Source organism: Trachypithecus francoisi, unplaced genomic scaffold (genome assembly GCF_009764315.1).
Source record: "Trachypithecus francoisi isolate TF-2019V2 unplaced genomic scaffold, Tfra_2.0 Lachesis_group17, whole genome shotgun sequence".
NCBI classification, from domain to species: Eukaryota; Metazoa; Chordata; class Mammalia; order Primates; family Cercopithecidae; genus Trachypithecus; species Trachypithecus francoisi.
In genome coordinates this window covers 105,346,528-105,365,979 of record NW_022681462.1, presented here as the reverse complement: position 1 = coordinate 105,365,979, position 19,452 = coordinate 105,346,528, and the positions used below count along the sequence as shown (strand labels likewise).

The window sequence follows — 19,452 nt, the reverse complement described above, 5'->3', positions numbered from 1 at the left end:
AGCTTTCCAACGGGACTTAGTTCCTGGATGCACACATCCCCTCCAGGTTCACCTCTTCCAGCCAGCAAGCACGCACAGTGCAGAAGGGGGATCCATGTTTCTCCCAAGCCCATGTCTCCTAATCTGGTACACTGCAATAGAAATGGTCTTTAACCTTCATTGCGAAGCCTGATGAGTCTTGGGATTTTCCCACATCCCTTATTTTATGGTTGATTCATAGAGTAGCGCAAAGTACACATCTTCACGAACTGTTTTAACACTGGGCTGTTCAAACAGGATGCCAGCAACCAACACGAGCAAAAATAACGAAGTAATGGCTGAAATTTATATTGCACCAGGCACTATGCGAAGTATTTTATACACTTTAGTGCCTTAATCCTTAAAACAGCCCTAGAATATATTACTATTAATCACAATCTACAGGTGAAAAGACCGAGGCTTGAAGAGTGGAGGACCTGGGCTACTACAGTTAGGCACGGCACAGCCAGGCCTACGGGAGCCCCTGGTCCTGGCATGCAAGCTCTGCGGCCCCATCGCCTGCCCCGTAGAAGCACTCTGCAGGGCGGCAGCAAGCCAGAGTCAGAGGCAGCTCCCAGCTGGAAGGAAGAACCAGTACCTCAACTCTCTGTTCTCAGAGCACCACCCTACACCCAGCTCACCTGAAAGCATAAACAACTGTTTTGTTGAATACACATATGCAGGTACAGGCCGGCTCTGAAAATGAGTAACGTGACAAAGAAACACTGTAACTAAGGTGAGCGCAAAAGATTACCAGGGCTCAAAAGAAAGCCATTAACACCAGCTAGGCAGGTCCGGAAAGACGGTCGCCCTGTGAGCGGTACTTAAATGTTACTTTAAACTTTTCACGCCACATTGGATTTTTTTTAATGTGTTAATCGTTTATAATGAAGATCAAACTCATCTATTTGGAATCATCATTAAAATTTTTAAAGTTGATTTTACCAGTGCTGGGCTAAGGCCATAGACAACATTGTAAAGATTTAGAATAAAGAGTTATAAAAATTTATTAGAAAGTCAGTAAAGATGAACTTAATCACCTCTCCCTCCTTTTCTGGAAGAATTGGGGCTTGGAGAGAAATGCCACGGTGTGGTCACAGCCCAGGGCCAGGCTGCTGAGTACAGAGCTGAGGCCGCCGCGCTGTCCATTTCATCTGCGCTTCTCAAGTGAAAGTTTAAAAACTCTTGAGAATTGAAAAAAAAAAAAAAGAAAGAAAGAAAAAGGTCAGGCACGGTGGCTCACACTTGTGATCTCAGCACTTCGCAGGGTGGAGGCGGGAGGATGGCTTGAGCCCAGGAGGTCAAGACCAGCCTGGGCAACACAGCAAGATCTCATCTCCACAGAAAAAAATAAAAATAAAAAATACCACACATAAATAAGAGTGGATATTAAAGAATCAAGAGCCACCCTCCTAGGGAAAGTGAATGATCCAGTGGCTTCCCCAGAGGCAGGAGATGCCCTCGGCCAACGATGGCAAACCTCCCCCGTTCTCACCCGGGACAGCCACTGGACAGACGACAGGAGACGCCTTTCCTGCCACGTCATCCATTAATAAAACCCACCTGCTCAGTGGCAATTCCTTAAGAGTTATGCGGAATACTGAATACTGCCTAGGACCAGATCTTGGACAGGACAAGCCATGGTCCATATCGCTGGTTTCCTTTACCGTGGGTTACAGCAAGTGACGCTGAAAACACAGTTTCTACTGTAGACGGCTTCACGCTTCAGCTCAGTGCTGACATGAACGTGACCTGCCAGTCAGGAGACCTGGTCTCTCATTTGGATTCCGTCATTCCTGGCTGTGTGACCTTGGGCAAGCCACTAACCCTTTCTGGGCTCTTTGTATATCTGGGCCCTTCTCAGTATTTGTACATTTACGTAACTACATCTCTAAGATCTCTTTGTTCTAAGAGAAACACACACTCCTTTTTTTGTTTTTTTGAGACAGAGTCTCACTCTGCCGCCCAGGCTGGAGTCCAGCGGCGTGATCTCGGCTCACTGCAACCTCCGCTTCCCTGGTTCAAATAACTCTCCTGCCTCGGCCTCCTGAGTAGCTGTAACTACAGGCAGGCACCACTAAGCCCGGCTAATTTTTGTATTTTTGGTAGAGACGGGTTTTCAGCATATTGGCCAGGCTAGGCTGGTCTCGAACTTCTGACCTTGTGATCTGCCTGCCTTTGCCCTCCAAAGTGCTGGGATTACAGGTGTGAGCCACCACACTCGGCCAAAACACATATTGGTCCTTTAGCTAAGAACTTAAATGATAAGTAATACAGTTATTAAGTATGTTACTGATTTTCCAGTGCTTATGAGTCCCATACAATAACCGCCATTTCCCTAAACATAGTAATACTTCTCTCTGAGGCAATTAAAGCATAGGGTATTAACAGCTCTTGCCCATGAAGCCCAAACAGTACACTTGGCAGTGGGGGAGAAAAAAGACTCCACGTTCCAGAAGCTCCCTGTGCCCCAGGAGCACGTTGCTCAGAACTGTGCCGAAGGTGACACAGCCTGTGCAGTGGGTGGGCAAGGGCTGCAGCAGAGGCTGGAAACTAACTAAGTCACTGGAATGCCACCAGCTGCCTCTGGTAGCAGAGAACCGGGCTGAAGTACCGGCTCTTCCTTTCAGTGGGGAGCTGCCTCTCACTCTAAAAATCAGAAAGACATGAGTAGAACTCTGTAAAAAAAAAAGGGGGGGGTATAATCAATATAGTGAAATTATTGGGGCATAATCAATATAGTGAGACGAGGCTGGGTGCAGTGGCTCACACCTGTAATCCCCGCACTTTGGGACTGCTGATCCCCTGAGATGGTGAGGTGGGTGGGTCATCTGAGGTCAGGAGTTCAAGACTAGCCTGGCCAACATGATGGAACCCCATCTCTACTAAAAATAGAAAAATTAGCCAGGTGTGGTGATGCATGCCTGTGATCCCCACTATTTGGGAGGCTGAGGCAGGAGAACCACTTGAACCTGGGAGGTGAAGGTTGCAGTGAGCTGAGGTCATACCACTTCACTCCAGCCTGGGCAATAGAGCAAGACTCTGTCTCAAAAAAAAAAAAAAAGAAAAGAAAAGAAAAGAAAAGAAAAAAAGAAAAATATGCATATATATATAGTGAGACCAAAATTCTCAGAAAGCAAAGTAGGGTACAATTCACAGAGGAAAATAGAAAAGCAAGTGCACAGTGGGAGGCAGCACCGTGGCACTACACTTCTGTTTCTCTTTACATGGAGGCACATGTGGGAGGGGAACGCGGCCCCGGGGCACCATGCTTATCTTTCCCTAGATCTAGCTTGGTGCAGGCAGAAGAGGGAAACAGGGCACCATGTTAGTCTTTCCCTTGATTTGCACTGGTGCACACATAGGACTTGTTCCTGGTACAGAAATCCAGTGAAAACCACCACCACCAACGTGCCACAGAAATGCTTTAAGGAAACCCTTATGAAACAGATGACTGGGGACACCCTACAATCTAGAGTCCACAACACTTCTCACAGCATGTTTTGTTCATCCAAAGCAGTGACAGACACCCTACCCACCCCCTACACCTCACAAACCGAGCAGATGGAATTTGCAGCAAAATCCGGGAATTGTCCAGGCACGGGGTTTCTGGATATCGTGACTTCTTCAGACAGAAACAAATCTGATGTTTGTCTGAAAATGTAATAGATGCCCAACAGGACATCACAAGATTTACTTGTGAAAAGTGAGTACGTTTGCTACAGTAGAACTAATTATTACAGAAGTTTGTGACTTTCCTTAAAATACACCCATCCAACAACCCGCTCAGCACCAGGCATCAAAAGGACACAGCCGTGAACGGTCCTTGGCCTCACAATACTTGTCAGGGATGGCAAGGTGTCAAGGAATTTGGAGAGAAATAAATACAGAATAGAAGTAACAGGAATCCTATAACATGAAGCCTTATATTAGAGGCATGCATACGCAAAGACAGACAAGAGTAGAGAAAAGGCATCAATTAGTTCCAGCTCAGGAATTGAAAAGGGGGTGGAAAAGGGAAGATTTCACGGAAAAGACGTTAGAAGCTGTCTGTAGGAGAGATCAGGACTCAAAAACCTTGGACAAAAATCATAAATTTCTCCTTAAACCCAAAGAACCCGTCCAGCTGAACACTTGCAGGAATGCCACCTGATATAGTTTGGATATTTGTCCCTGTCGAAATCTCATGTTGAACTGTAATCCCCAGTGCTGGAGGCAGGGCCTGGTGGGAGGTGTTCGGATCCTGGGGGCGGCTCCCTCATGGCTGGGTGCTGTTTTGGATAGTGAGTTCTCCTGACATCTGGCCACTGAAGCGTGGCACTCCCCCTCACTCTTTGCTCCCGCCCTCACCATGTGATGTGCCTGCTCCCACTTCGCCTTCCGCCATGACTGGAAGCTTCCCCAGGCTGACCCAGAAGCAGATGCCAGAGCCATGTTTCCTGTACAGCCTGCAGAACCATTAAACCTCTTTTCTTCATGAATTACCCAGTCTCGGGTATTTCTACATAGCAATGCAAGAATGGCCTAATACACCAACAGATCTGAGGGTGTGATATGCTTTGCCTATGTCCCCACTCAAATCTCCTCTTGAATTCCCAAGCGTTGTGGGACGAACCTGGTGGGAGATAATCGAATCATGGGGCAGTTCTTTCTCGTGCTGTTCTCCTAATAGTGAATAAGTCTCACGAGATCTGATGGTTTTGTAAGGGGGAGTGGCCCTGCACAAGCTCTCTCTTTGCCTGCCACCATCCAGGTAAAATCTGACTTGCTCCTCCTTGCCTTCCACCATGATTGTGAGGCCTCCCCAGTCATGTGGAAGCATAAGGCCATTAAACCTCTTTTTCTTTCCAGTCTCGGGTATGTCTTTATCAGCAGCATGAAAATAGACTGATACAGGGTCAAACCGATTCTTCAAGAGTGAGGGAAAAGGGCAATATCAGAGAGCACTTTATATGTTAGATCTTAAGACTCACTGAACCTGAAAGCTGGAAAGAACCAATTAAAGAATTTCCAAGTATGGCAGACCATCTAGGGATATACCCTAAAAACACAGGACCCCTGAAGATGAAGCTCACACTGAAGACAGTAAGAAACAGAAATGCGAGTCAGGGACGCTTAGTGACAGGCTGGAGCCTCTGGATCAGGCCTCATCAAAAGGAAGCCAGGCTACCCTATGATGCTTCAGTGACCCTGAGTAGCCAGGTCCTTTTACCATTAGAGGAAGAGAGAAGGGTGAGGGAGGAGAGAGCGGCAGCAGCAGGGAAGAAATCAAGGCTTAGTTAGTCTAGAGTGGGGCTGGGAATCTGAATGCTGACCAAGCGCCCTGGTGATTCTGAGCACAGGTGAGAACAGGACTTGCAGGCAGCGGGGCTGCAGGCACAAAGCTGTCACAAATCAAAACAGATGCAGAACCATGCAGCTGAGCTGAGAAACTAAGAAGTTACCCAGGGGAAGAAACGAGCTGCTCTGTCATGGCCCTTCTGTGACATCAGTCTTTTCACTGACGAGGATCCCAGCCACTGGGTCAATGCTTCCACGTTAGAAGAGACAAAGCTGGTCCTCTTTGTCACCATGGCACTCCCAGAGGTCTCCAGAGGAAGATTCAGACTCATCCCTTATCCACATGAGAAGGCGGCGGGTACCAATATATGGGGAAAGTCTGTGGGAAACGCAGACCACAGAAGCACTTAAAGTGCCTCAGGTCGGAAATCCCCTTGTTCCTCATCCCTGCCCATGCTAAGCCATAAGCACACCCCCCAGGAAGAACTCCAGCTCCTCCTCAAAGGAGAACCCCAGAAAGCGAGCAAAGACCCCAGAAATCCTTGTCCCCCCGCCCCCAAGCATGAGGAGCTACAACAGAGTCCTGTCCCATAGGAGGAAACAGACACAAATCAGTTCGTCCCTCAGAGGAACGCCGGCAACTGTGACAGTCCCCACATTTTCAGAAAGATAGCGCAGCTGCATCATGGAGTAATGATGCAGGTACCGGGCATTTTCCAGGGAATTAATGACTGCCTGAAAGGAGTGAGGGCCTGAGGCAACGCCAGGAGCCATTAACCCTTCCCAGTTACCACTCCCCGGAGAGCTCCAGAGCTAGGGGCGGGGGCTTCCGATTGTGCAGGAGGAGGCCAGACTCTATTGTCACAGAAGGCACGTGGGCCGGGCTGCAGCCCGCAGCCAGTGGAGCCTTCCCGGCCACACACTTTCAAACAATCAGACCTGTGATAACTCACTCACTGTCAGGAGAACAGCAAGGGGGGAATCCACACCCATAATCCAATCACTTCCAACCAGGTCCCTCCCTCAAAACTGGGGATTACAATTTAACATGAGATTTAGGTGCAGACAGGCCCAAACTATACCAGATGGTAATACTAACAGTACTGTGAGCATCTGCTTGTCCATTTCGCCATTTCACTAAACACTGAACTCAGGACACAAATATCTGTTCAGTTTTTGTGTACCCAGTACATAAAAAAGAGGAATTAAAGAGTTCTGTCAATCTACAAAGTAAGCATTTGTTGAGTGGATGAATGGACGAATAGCTCAACAATGTCACATGCCTTTACCAGAAACAGAAAGACAAAACCAGCAAGTCAAAAACACAGCTTCGTACCTATCATACGGATTCACACACAGACAACTGCAGGCAAGTGTGGAAATACATGAGGTGTGTAATAAAACCTACTGTTGACTCAAAAAATAAGATACTGGGAACTAACTTGAGAAATTATCAGAACTGTTCTAATTAGAAGGAAGGAAACAGAAAAACTGGAAAGCTTCTTTAAAATAATTAATTGGATGTTACTTCGTTCCAAAAAACAAACAAACAAACAAAAAACAAATTAAGGCAGATTAAAACCCTTTCTGTCGTTTTGGGCTGACTCTTTCTTTCTTTCTTTTTTTTATGTTTTTGTTTTTGAGACAGAGTCTTGCTCTGTCACCCAGGCTCCCAGGCTGGAGTGCAGTGGTGTGATCTCAGCTCACTGCAACCTCCGCCTTCCCAGTTGTCAAGCGATTCTCAGGCCTCAGCCTCCCAAGTAGCTGGGATTATGCGTGCTTGCCATCACACTGAGCTAATTTTTGTATTTTTAGTAGAGGCAGGGTTTCACCATGTTGGCCAAGCTGGTCTCGAACTCCTGATCTCAAGTGATCCACCCGCCTTGGCCTCCCAAAGTGCTGGGACTACAGGCGTAAGCCACCACACCTGGCCTCTTTTATTTCTCTATTTTGATAACTTTGGTACCAATGATTCTTCATTAATGTCATTACCAAATGGAAATGCCATTACCACATTCTGGCTAAGAGCAGGTACACAGTAATTCGCTCATAACTCTCATGCTTTCCATGGCCCCATTTTGTGTTGAATTCCTGGGTTTCTGCTGGCTTCTGCTTTGTGGAGCTGCATTTGGAAGGCAGAGTGGCATGCCTCCCATCCTATCTCTGTGCCACTTTTGCCCATGTGGGTTTTACTCCCCAATTCCCCTGGAGACGCCATCCCTGAAACCACAGGCCATCTTCACGGCGGGTCCTCCTTCCCTCTCAGGTGGCCATTGGTAACTATTTTTATATATAAATAATTCCCTTCTTATATTTTTTCCAGTAGAAAAGTAACACACATACATATATACACATTCTGAAAACAAAATGTTAGAAAGAAAATAATTTTACATCCTGATTAGATGTTGCCCCCACCTCGCCCCAATCTGAGGTTCTGCTTTCTGAGGTTTCAGTTACCTGTGGTCAAGTGTAGCACAAGAACATTAAATGAAAAAATTCCAGAAATAAGCAATTCGTAAATTTAAATCACACACGATCCTGAGTAGTGCAGTGAAGTCTGGAGTCGTCCCACTCCATCCCACCAGAAACATGAACCATCCCTTTGATCAGGATATCCATACCCTGAGCTGTCGACACTATCTGTTCCTGACACCTTTGATCAGCATATCCATGCTACAAAAGAGACCTGCCCCTGAGCCATCCACACTGTCTGTTCCTGACATCTAACCATCAACACTGTATGGCTTGATGATCCGGATCACCCAAAACAGATGCTCCTGCTTCTGACACATCCTCAGAAGGTCAATAATAGCCTAACGCTACATCACGATGCCTAAGTCATTCCCCTCACTTCATCTCATCACATAGGCCTTGTATTATTGCACATCTTCGCAAGAAAAAGGGTGAGTGGCCAGGCGCAGTGGCTCACGCCTGTCATCCCAACAGTTTGGGAGGCTGAGGCCGGCGGATAACCTGATGTCAGGAGTTTGAGACCAGCCTGGCCAACATGGTGAAACCCCGTCTCTACAAAAAAAAAAAATACAAAACTTAGCTGAGTGTGGTGGTGCATGCCTGTAATCCCGGCCACTCAGGAGACTGAGGCAGGAGAATCACTTGAACCTGGGAGGCAGAGGTTGCAGTGAGCTGAGATCATGCCATTGCACTCTAGCCTGGGCAACAGAGTGAAACTCTGTCTCAAAAATAAAAAACTAGAAGAAGGGTGAGTATAGCACAGTACGGGGTTCTGAGAGACAGAGACCACATTCATACAACTTTCATAACTAATAATCATTGTTCTTTTTTTTATTAGTTATGTTGTTAACCTTTTGTTGTGCCTAATTTATACCTTAAACTTTACCTCTATGTAAGTATAGGAAAAAGCATATTATGCTTAGGGTTCAGTACTCGCCAAGGTTTCCGGCATCCACTGGGTGGTCTTGGAACACATCCCCTGTGAATAGCATCTGAAGATAACCCGTGGCTCAATTTTTCGTCCTTTTTGGCCTATTTCCTTCCAGTCTTTATTCCAAGAAGGGATTCAATCGTGCACTTTGCTTTTTCACACCACGGTGATCATACTATAAACACAATGTTAACACCCCACCAAATCACCTAACAATTCTTAATTCTTATCATGTTTCTTAGGAGTCTGTAACTTTTAACGAGTGTAATAAGGGAATACTATTCACTCTGAGTAACCAGATTCAACCTGGAGGAAGTCTATGAATCTGTCATTACAGGTGGCTTCATATCGTTCAACTTAACATTCACGCATTTTGACATAGATTGCTTGTAAGTTTTTATGACTGTAAGTATCATTATAATTAATATTCTTCATGTATAATGATTTTTGTCTAGGTTTGGGATACAGGAATTACAGATTAAGTACATAAACATTTATTTATGAAGCTCTAAGGATATATCACTGAATTAGTAGCTATAACTATGCTGATTTTAAACCTTTATCGACATACGAGAGTGACAGTTTCACTATATCCTATCCAGGCCTGCATATTCTTCAACAGCTATTTGAATGCCATTTCCCCTGTGTGATCTGGTAAGCTGGACAGAGGCCCCAGACCATGTCTGACATGGCCTCACCCACATTTTCCCGGTGTCAGACAATGCACATCTTCGCAATCACCATAGCAGCTCATTTTAATCTCCACTTTAGCAATGAGGAAAATGGAATCCAGAAGGGGAATCCATGTGCTCAAAGTCACATGGTTACTGCCAGGCCATGAACCGAATCTAGATCTCCTGAGTGTCCGCCACAGTGGCCAGAACAGCAAAAGGGTTCCATCTGTATCCCCGCCTGGAGCAAGTGGCAGTGACAGATCAAGTGGCCCTGGTGAAGGGGTGGCCTGCCCCTCCACACCTGTGGGTGTTTCTCATTAGTTGGAACGAGAGACTTGAGAAAAGAAATGAGACACAGAGACAAAGTATAGAGAAGGAAAAAGCAGGCCCAGGGGACCGGCGCTCAGCTTACAGACGACCCGCACTGGCACCGGTCTCTGAGTTCCCTCAGTATTTATTGATCATTATCTTTACCGCCTTAGAAAAAGGGAAGTGGCAGGTAAATAGGATCATCATAGGGAGAAGGTCTATGAATAAAGATCTCTGTGACATGAGTAAGTTTAAGGAAAAGTGCTGTGCCTTGATATGCATATGTAAACATCTTCATAAACCTTTTTAGTGCATAGAGCAGCATTGCCGCTAGTACGGCCCACCTTCAGCCCTAAGGCGGTTTTCTCCTTTCTCAGTAAATAGAACATACAATCGGGTTTTACACCGAGATGTTCCACTGCCCAGGGACGGGCAGGAGACAGATGCTTTTCTCTATCTCAACTGCCAAGAGGCCTTCTTTCCTCTACACTAGTCCTCCTCAGCACAGACCCTTCACGGGTGTCAGGCTGGGGGACGATCAGGTCTTTCCCTTCCCAGGAGGCCATATTTCAGACTATCGCATGGGGACAAACCTTGGACAATACCTAGCTTTCCTAGGCAGAGGTCCCTGCGACCTTCCGCAGTGTATGTGTCCCTGGGTACTTGAGATTAAGAGAACGGTGATGACTTTTAACCAGCAAGCTGCCTTCAGGCACTTGTTTAACAAAGCACATCCTGCACAGCCCAAAATCCGTTAAACCTTGAGTCATCACAGCACATGTCTCTTGCAAGGACAGGGTTGGGGGTAGGGTCACAGATTCACAGCATCTCAAATACAGAACAAAATGGACTCTTTTATGTCTACTTCTTTCTATATAGACACAGTAACAGTCTGATCTCTCTTTTCCCCACAGCCTGGATCAAGTGGGGATGAGGTTGTGACCCAGCCCACACTCACCTAGAAAGAGTTCTATGAGCAATTAAAGAAGTAATCCACAGGCCCAAGACGAAGGGGTAGTGGTGACCACATAGCCTCGCTTCTCAATTGCTTATAGAACCAAATCTATATAACCACAAGAGCCAAACAAGACTACAAAGGTCATGCCAAACAGAGGAAGTTTAAATTACTAAACACAGTCAATGCATAGAGATGGATAATATTCTTTGATTTGAAGATAGACTTAAATCTAGTGAAAGTTTTATTTTGTTTATGTGGCATTAATTTCTCAAATGTTGCTGGAAAATCAGAGCAAAATGGTTACGAAACTAAGAATAGGCTTAGTAATTATCATGTATACACTTGTCGAAAATAGTTACCTGATTATCATATTTAAGAGACTGTGTCCCAACCAAAAACCGAATGGCATCTGTTTCTGCAGTTTGAGGTGTTAAAGCACGTGCCTGCAGGACGGAAGAAAAACACATGCACATTTATGAAGTTAGATTTAATAGAGAGTAAAAAGGCAGTTGATCTCATCTACTGTTGATAAAGTATAAATTAGTACAGTGTCTGGAAAGCAAGTTAGAAATATGTATTAAAAGCCTTTGACTTTTGCACACTTTCAACACAATTCCACTTCAAGTTTGCATATGGAAATAATTGTACGTGGGTAAAAAATTAAGCAACAAAGATGTAAATTATGTACACATCCATGTTTATTTTTTAGTAAAACTATTATTTCAACAGTAAAAGACTGGTTAAACAAATTATACTTCAACAATACAACAGAAAATAGCTTCCAGCAATAGCAGAGTAGGGGGTTTAAACCAACTCTTCTGCAGATAACAACTAAAAAAAACTAAAGGAACAACCTGAATCTGTTTCACAGCCTCAGAGAACTACCAAAGCAACGAAGAAGTGCCAAGATCCAGGACAGGAGGAAGCCTAGCGGGGAAGCCCAACACCCGGTCACTCTTCACCTAAAGGCATCTGCCAATCTGGAAAGCGTGGCTGATAGGCTGATGCTGAAGAGACAGACTCTTGGAGCTCAGGGCACAAAAACCCAAGCACAGGGTCCACCTGGGAGAAGAGCCTGTAAAGCACTAACCCCACAGGTATACAGCCCAGGAGTAAAGGCAAACTAGAATTAGACCAACCTGCCCAGGCTAAAGCTCCAAGTCATCTCAATCCTGATTGGAGCAGGTCAGTGCTCTTAGGCTAGCCAGACTCCTGCCAGAAGTCAATCCTCTGGAGGAAGATAACATCCAAAGTTTCTAAAATCTGACACAGAAAAATGTTCAACATTTAATCAAAAATAGCCAGTCATAGGGCCAAGCATGGTGGCTCACACCTCTTATCTCAGCAGTTTGGGAGACTGAGGCAGTAAGATCACTTGAGGCCAGGAGTTCTGGCCAACCAATCTGGGCAATATAGCAAGACTCCATCTCTGCAAAAAAAAAAAATTGTAAAAATTAGCTGGGCACGGTGTCTCATGCCTGTTGACTTAGCTACTCAAGAGGCTGGGGCAGGAGGATCACTTGAGCCCAGGAGATTGAGGTTACCATAAGCCATGATCACACCACTGCACTCTAGCCTAGGTGACCGAACAAGACCCTGTCTAAATAAAATAAAATAAAATAATTAATTAATTAAAATAGCCAGTCATACAATAAGACAAAACCACATGATCAAAAACCAAAAGAAACAACAACCAACAGAAAAAGGGCTACAGAGGAGTCAAACAGATTCCCTGGGAAGCAAGCTCTAAAGCTCTAAAGGTATGTAAAGGAGACTTGCTCTTGGGAACTGTTCCATATTGGGGTGAAGGAGGAAGGGCTGGGCTGAGGGAGAAGATGAAATGCATCGCATCTGCAATGGAGGCCTCAGCCAATCCAGTGGGGAGCTCTAGAGCTGGACGGCCCTTCAGAGTTAAGGCCAAATGGCCAGGGTTTTATACCACCCAATCCCTACCCCCGTGGGTCAGTCACTAGATGCAGGCTGTCCCTGAGGAGGGGTGTGACTTTGAGCAAAGTGCCTTTGTTCAGCTGAGGGCAATTCCTGGAGCAGGGCCCAGCTGAGAGCTATCAGCCTCCAGCAGTCTCAGAAGTGGCTGGATTTCCTGAAAGAGAAATGCAGGCTGTATACAACAGCCTCAGTTGCAATAGCTATCGTTAATATGTTTAATAATTAGAAGATAAAACTAAGATCTCAGGTGATGAATCTGAGGCTTAGAGGAAACAGTTATACAACTGGTTACTAGAGCTGTGACTAGCACTGCAGGCTTATCAATTCAAATCCATCTCTGTTTTAGGACAAGCATTAACTGCACCTGGATCACGTCCCTGTGGCCAGCATAATAATGGCCCTCCACCCATATCCACATTCTAATCCCCAGAACCTGTGAATGTTAACTTACACGGTAAAGGGACTCTGCCGATGTGCTTAAATTAAGGACCTTGAGATGAGGGGGCGATCCTGGATTATTTAATCATGTGGGTCACTGAAATCAGAAAACCTTCCCTCGCTGTAGTCCCAGAGGAATGCGACCACAGAAAAGAGAACCAGAGAGGTGGTGAGGCAGGAGAACAGAATCTGGAGGCAGGGAACCTAAGGCCAATTCACGCTGACTTCCTAGAACCAGACTGAAAGGAAAACCCTAATTTTCTACACCCAAGTAACAACAGGACCAGAGGCTACACCCTTTGCAGACCCTCACCCTTTCTGCATGGCAGTAGAGAAGCTGGAAGTACCTCTGATTGGTTGCTTTTTGCAAACCAATCAGACGTTTGGACAAGGCTGTAACTTTGTAACTTCACTGTAGCCTCTGATTGGTTGCTCTGATTGGCTGCTTTCCACAACCAATCACACTGATTGTGGGCCATCATTCATTTACATGGGGTAAACACCAAGGGGCCAATGGGAAACCTCTAGCGGGTATTTGGACCCGAGAAGATTCTGTATTCGCGGCCCTTGAGCGGCTGTTCAGCCCAATCCCACCCTATGGAGTGTACTTTCATTTTCGGTAACTCTCTGCTTTTGTTGCTTCATTCTTTCCTCACTTTGTGTGTTTTGTCCAATTCTTTGCTCAAGATGCCAAGAACCTGGACACCTTCCACCAGTAACAATGGCAGCTGTGAGGAGGACCCAGTGGCTGTTGCTGGATTTGAAGATGAATGAGGGAATTGTTAAAGCAAACGAAATATGGCCTGAGAAGGACTCCATGCTTCTATATTTGAGTCCTTGTGGATGAATCATAACCTAACTTAATATGTAGACAAGACTGAGAACCTAACTTAGGAGTCTGCACCTGTAAGACCGGAGTCTTGGCCAATCCCAGCAGCCCTACTTCAACCACTCATACACGGCTGAGTGTTCAACCTGTGTTCAAATAAGGCAAACTCCGGCCTGTAAACCATCCAGCTATTTCTGTACCGCACTTCCCATTTCTGTATGTCACTTCCCTTTTTTTGTTTATAAATTTGTTCTGACCACAAGGCATCCCTGGAGTCTCTCTGAATCAGCTGTGATTCTAGGGGCTGCCCAGTTCACGAATTGATCATTGTTCAGTTAAACTCCTTTACATTTAATTCAGCTAAGTTTTTCTTTTAACAGAGTCCATGAGCCAAGGGATGTGGGTGCCCCTGAAAGTTAAAAAAGGTGAAGACACAGATTCTCCCCTAGTGCCTCCAAGAAGTAACAGAGACCCACTGATGTCTTGACTTTAGCCCAGGGAGATTCATTTTGGGTTTGTGACCTACAAGAACTGTAAAATCATCAAATAATGTTATTTTGAGCCACTATGTTTGTGGGACTTTGTTATGGCAGCAACAGGAAACTAACCCTGCACCATACAGTTCACTAAACGCCCCCATGCGGTCACGCCCCCTTCCCATACGAGCTCTGAACACACTTGACACCCAATTCCCACCTCGACTGCGGTCACATCCAACTCGTACATGTTCTTTCTGGTGTTTTGATTCATTTCTTTCAAAACCAGGTAAGAGAAACAAGTGAATGGTTGCCCTGACCATTTACTCTGCCTAGTTTTGACTTGGTTTCCACAACTAGAGCAAAACAATGACATCTCTTGGGTGTCCATTGCAAAAAAAGTTGAGAGAGAACAATTTCATGAACTATTCTTAGAAAACATAACCAATATTATCTATGTTTCCAACCTTCCCAAAATAGCAGCACAAAACTTCGGCAGCTAAAATACATTTTAATAAAACCAAGAATACGCTTGTCTAGAGCAACATGTCCATGATTAGACACTTGGAGAAAATATCTGTGCGGGTCAATTCAGCTCTTCAAGGAGCATTTAAGAGTCCCACTGTCGGCCGGGCGCGGCGGCTCAAGCCTGTAATCCCAGCACTTTGGGAGGCCGAGACGGGCAGATCACGACGTCAGGAGATCGAGAACATCCTGGCTAATCTGGTGAAACCCCGTCTCTACTAAAAAACACACACACACACACAAAAAAACAGTCCCACTGTCGGTATCCCTCTACCCTCTGCTGCAACTTCCCTGGACAATTTTTGGAGCCAGTTATAGGCCTTCTGCCAAAAATGTGCATACATGCACAGAAAATTTTGCATATAATTATTAGCAAGTTCACAAAGTCTCTGACTCTGGCTTGGAGAAAGATGACTCTGATGAGGAGGAGTGCAAGCCATTCCTGAAAGACAAAGCCCTGATGGCTCCAAGGCTGAACCCCAGGTCAGGAGAGAGAACACTGGGACAGGTCCACCTTCAGACAAGAACACCAAGATTTTCAAATGCAGGACTGTGTTGTCACCCTAGACGTTAAAAAGCCCAAAAGGCCCCAAAAACAGCCCCCAGGAGAGGACCCAACTGAAAGGGAATGATTACTTTCTACAGAAAAGCTTGTCTATGCCTCAAGTCAGTGATGAAGGGTTGCCTAGTAGCAGGTACAGTGGCGGCATTAAAGAGGTACGAGGCACCACCTCTGCCCTCAGGAAACTTGGACTCTCATTAGGAGAGAGGAGACAAAGACTCAAAAAGACTAAAAGACATGATGATAGACGATTAAGTATCAAAAACTCTGGCACAGACCATAATAACAACATATTAACATTTATCAAAATGAACCCAGGAGCTCCAAGTTAGACAGAAGGCAGGATTAAATGCCATCACTTGAAAATAGAAGAAAACCAAAAATAAGCAAATTGTATCAGTGGCTATCATACTGAAAAACGAAGGGCAATTCAGAAAATGCAGAAGCTACTTGAGTGACAATAATGAACCAGCATTCAATTTACTCCACTCTAAAGCAATTTGCAGAGCTGAGAGCCGCATACCTGGAGAGGAATCATGGTAAGCAGGCAGAAAAACAAGTCTAAATAGATCATCTGTTTCAGACGGAGTGAAGAGGATGTAGTTTTAGAAAAGCATTGCAAATTTGGAACTATCTTATTCAAGCTCATACAAGAAAAGACACTTCTTAAAAAGAAATGGAAACGGAAAATCATTTGTATAGACATATCTAAAATGTATCTTTAAAAATCACAGTGAAATAAAAAGTTTAAGAGCTTTCCAAAAATTATTTAATTGGGGCCATTCTGGTGACAGATCTCTATGTGTATAACTCTACCTCTTCGATTAAAGTAATGATAAAATGACCACTAAGTCTAGTCAGAATGATCGTTTTACAGGTGTTCCAATGACCTTATGATAAAAGATCAAATTTTTATGGTATAATATGTCAAAAAACATTTCCACATATTCTGTCTTGGTTCATCCTCATAATTCAATGAAGTACACAGGAAGACAGGATGAGGATTATTCCCATTTAGTACATAAAGAAACTAAGGACCAGCAAGGTCATGTGATTTTGCCTCTGCCTCAAAGCTACTAAAGGGGAAAAAGAACCCACACTCCCACTGTTCAGCCTGGCTATGGCTCTCTCATGGTAAAGTAGGGTTGATGGCAACACAAATGGCACTTTGGTAGAAGTTGGAATACAGGTCACTTTATAATAGAAATTCCATGCATTTTCCCCAGTTCTCATAAAGAAAGGCCAAGGTGAGGCCAGGCGCAGTGGTTCATGCCTGTAATCCCAGGACTCTGGGAGGCCGAGGCAAGCAGATCACCTGAGGTCAGGAGTTCGAGACTACCCCGGCCAACATGGTGAAACCCGTCTCTACTAAAAATACAAAACTTAGCTGGATGTGGTGGTGGGCACCTGTAATCTCAGCTATTCAAGAGGCTAAGGCAGGACAATCACTTGAACCCGGGAGGCAGAGGTTACAGTGAGCCAAGATCGTGCCATTGCACTCCAGCCTGGGCGACAAGAGTAAGACTCCATCTCAAAAAAAGAAAAGGAAAAAGAAAGGCCAAGGTGTTTTTCTCACAAAGCCAAATTTCTAGTCTACCAGCACCCTGTAGGGAATCAAACCAGGCAAAGGAATTGGAAATGCTGAGAGTTCAGGACCATAGCAGGAAAGAATCATCAGGAACCTTATGATTACTTGGAGAAGGTAGAAATATCAGTACCTAGACATATTAACTGAGCGCACACCATTCCCTTGGGAAACTCACAACTGTATTCATTTGCTTACTAGGTTAAGCAAGTAAGTGGTTACCAGAAACAGCTAGCAAACCATGTCCACTAAAGCTTGCTATCAGAATTCTCCCGCTTAGAAGGTTTAAGGACGGCAGGTGGAAAGGGGCCTCTGCTTGAAGCAGGGGAGACACAGGCCAGGGGCAGATGAAACTGCTCTCCTACACTGAGTCTCCCTCCAGAAAGGACCACTACAGAGCGCTGCTCACCAAACACCAGGACACTGTCAGGAAGGGGAAAGTGCGGGAAAAGGGGAGGCAGAAGGAAGGAGATGAGAAGGGAGGAGGGAAGAAGAGAAGAAACAAAGGAAAAGAAGGAAAGGGGGCAAAGTCCTAACTTCCCCATTCCGTGTTACCTAAAAACCCATTTCTCATCTCCTACACCCAAAAGAAAAAATGCAGTCAAAGAATTGAAGTGCATTAAAAGGAAAATAAACCCTCCAGGAAAACTGAGGTGGTGAAGCTGTATTTCTGAGAGCCCAGAAGCCCTAACACACATTCATTCATTCGCTCCTGCACTTACCCGTTGAAGTCCAAGCCTTTCCACATAGCTAAGGTGCCTTCATTCCACCCTCACTGCCTCCATTTCGTATTGCCTGGGGCAGATATTACCTGCAATCTCTTCGCAAGCCCCTGGTGCAAGCCTAGCCCCCTAAGCTGCAACGAAAGAACTCACTTCACAGGTCCCCAAGGAAACAGAGCCATCTCTGGCTTCCAGGAAACCCCCATAACAGCCATTGTGCTCTCCACCTCTCCCTCTTCTCTGGCTTCTTCGTTAATAGCTCACATGTCTCCTTCTCCTCGGGAAAAAAAAAACAAAAAACTGTCTTTGACTCCATGTCCCTCCTAAGCTACTCCCCTATCTCCGTCCTTCCACTCACAGCAGACGTAACGATGGGTAAGCAGGGGAGGAGTGCCCTTCCAGCCCTTCCAGTCAGCTGCGCCCAGTTCCTCACCCTGTGCTGATCTGACCCCCACTCAGTCATCAGAGTCACCCAACTGTCAGACCCAACAGCCACCTCCAGCGCCAACCCTGCCCAAGCAAGCCCTCGGACTCCCTCGCACGGGCGCCTCCACCCTCTGACCCTGCCCAAGCCCTCGGACTCCCTAGCACGGGCGCCTCCACCCTCTGACCCTGCCCAAGCCCTTGGACTCCCTCGCACGGGCACCTCCACACTCTGCACACCCTGCAAGGCCTTCCCAGTGGCCTCACGCTCTTCTTTCTCCCTTCACCTACATTTTTGTTTCTGGAGTTCGATTCTGACTTTTCTCATCCACACCTTCGTCTTAGGCATGCTCCCTCTTCTGTAAGTTAGGCCCATGCTTTCCAAATGCGAATCCAGTGCCCAGGCACCTCCTACACTGCCCAAGCCAGACCTGCACTAAGTGCCCCTGGGCACGTCCACTTAACTAAGCTTGGACTTCTACTACCCTTCTGGTCCCTGTCCCTCCCCAGTCCCGCCAGCCCCTTTCATCACAAGGGGATGAGCCCCTCCCTCCAGCTTGCCCCATTCATACACACAGGGGGTGAGCCCCTCCCCCACAGCTTGCCCCATTCATACACAAGGGGATGAGCCCCTCCCTCCAGCTTGCCCCATTCATACACACGGGGTAAGCCCCTCCCCCACAGTTTGCCCCATTCATACACACGGGGGTGAGCCCCTCCTCCACAGCTTGCCCCATTCATACACAAGGGGATGAGCCCCTCCCTCCAGCTTGCCCCATTCATACACACGGGGGTGAGCCTCTCCCCCACAGCTTGCCCCATTCATACACAAGGGGATGAGCCCCTCCCTCCAGCCTGCCCCATTCATACACATGGGGGTGAGCCCCTCCCTCCCAGCCCCACATCCAATACCTGGGCTCTGGCTCTTCCAGCACTCTCCATCCCTACCCTCCTCTCCCCATTCTGTACTTAAATTACATTTTAACAACCTCTTAACCAATTTTCCTGACTGAGTCCATGTTCCAGTTTACCCTAAACCTCACCACAAAAGCTACTTTATCAAGTCAAATCTGGACTTCAGGTTTTAAGCGGTGGGCTGAAGACTTCATTTCTTTCCCCTCAGACTCTGGGAAATCACACAAAAGCAGGAAGGAGAAGGAGATCACGCCATTGCACTCCAGCCTGGGCGACAGAGCAAGATTCTGTCTCAAAAAAAAAAGGAGAAGAAAAAATGGAAATATAAACTCCATCTACAGTGAAACTCAGAAACATCTATAATCCAAAGGCATAGTATCTGAAGACA

At 46.0% G+C, this 19,452-nt stretch overlaps 1 protein-coding gene across 8 annotated transcripts in view; it reads right to left on the bottom strand.

Annotated features, from left to right (window-relative positions):
• The window catches only part of EIPR1 (EARP complex and GARP complex interacting protein 1), a 167,197-nt gene that overhangs the window by 138,279 nt on the left and 9,466 nt on the right, over positions 1-19,452 (bottom strand). For 5 of the 8 annotated variants that reach the window (XR_004428593.1, XM_033176668.1, XM_033176669.1 and 2 more), the window contains one exon: positions 11,002-11,085. The exons of the other annotated variants lie outside the window; for them this stretch is intronic. Coding sequence is in view for 2 of the 5 variants with exons in the window: in XM_033176668.1 (XP_033032559.1) it covers positions 11,002-11,085 (84 nt within the window). In the remaining 3 variants the exon portion in view is untranslated. Of the gene's footprint in view, positions 1-11,001; positions 11,086-19,452 lie in introns of those variants that run through there. 8 annotated transcript variants of the gene reach the window in all.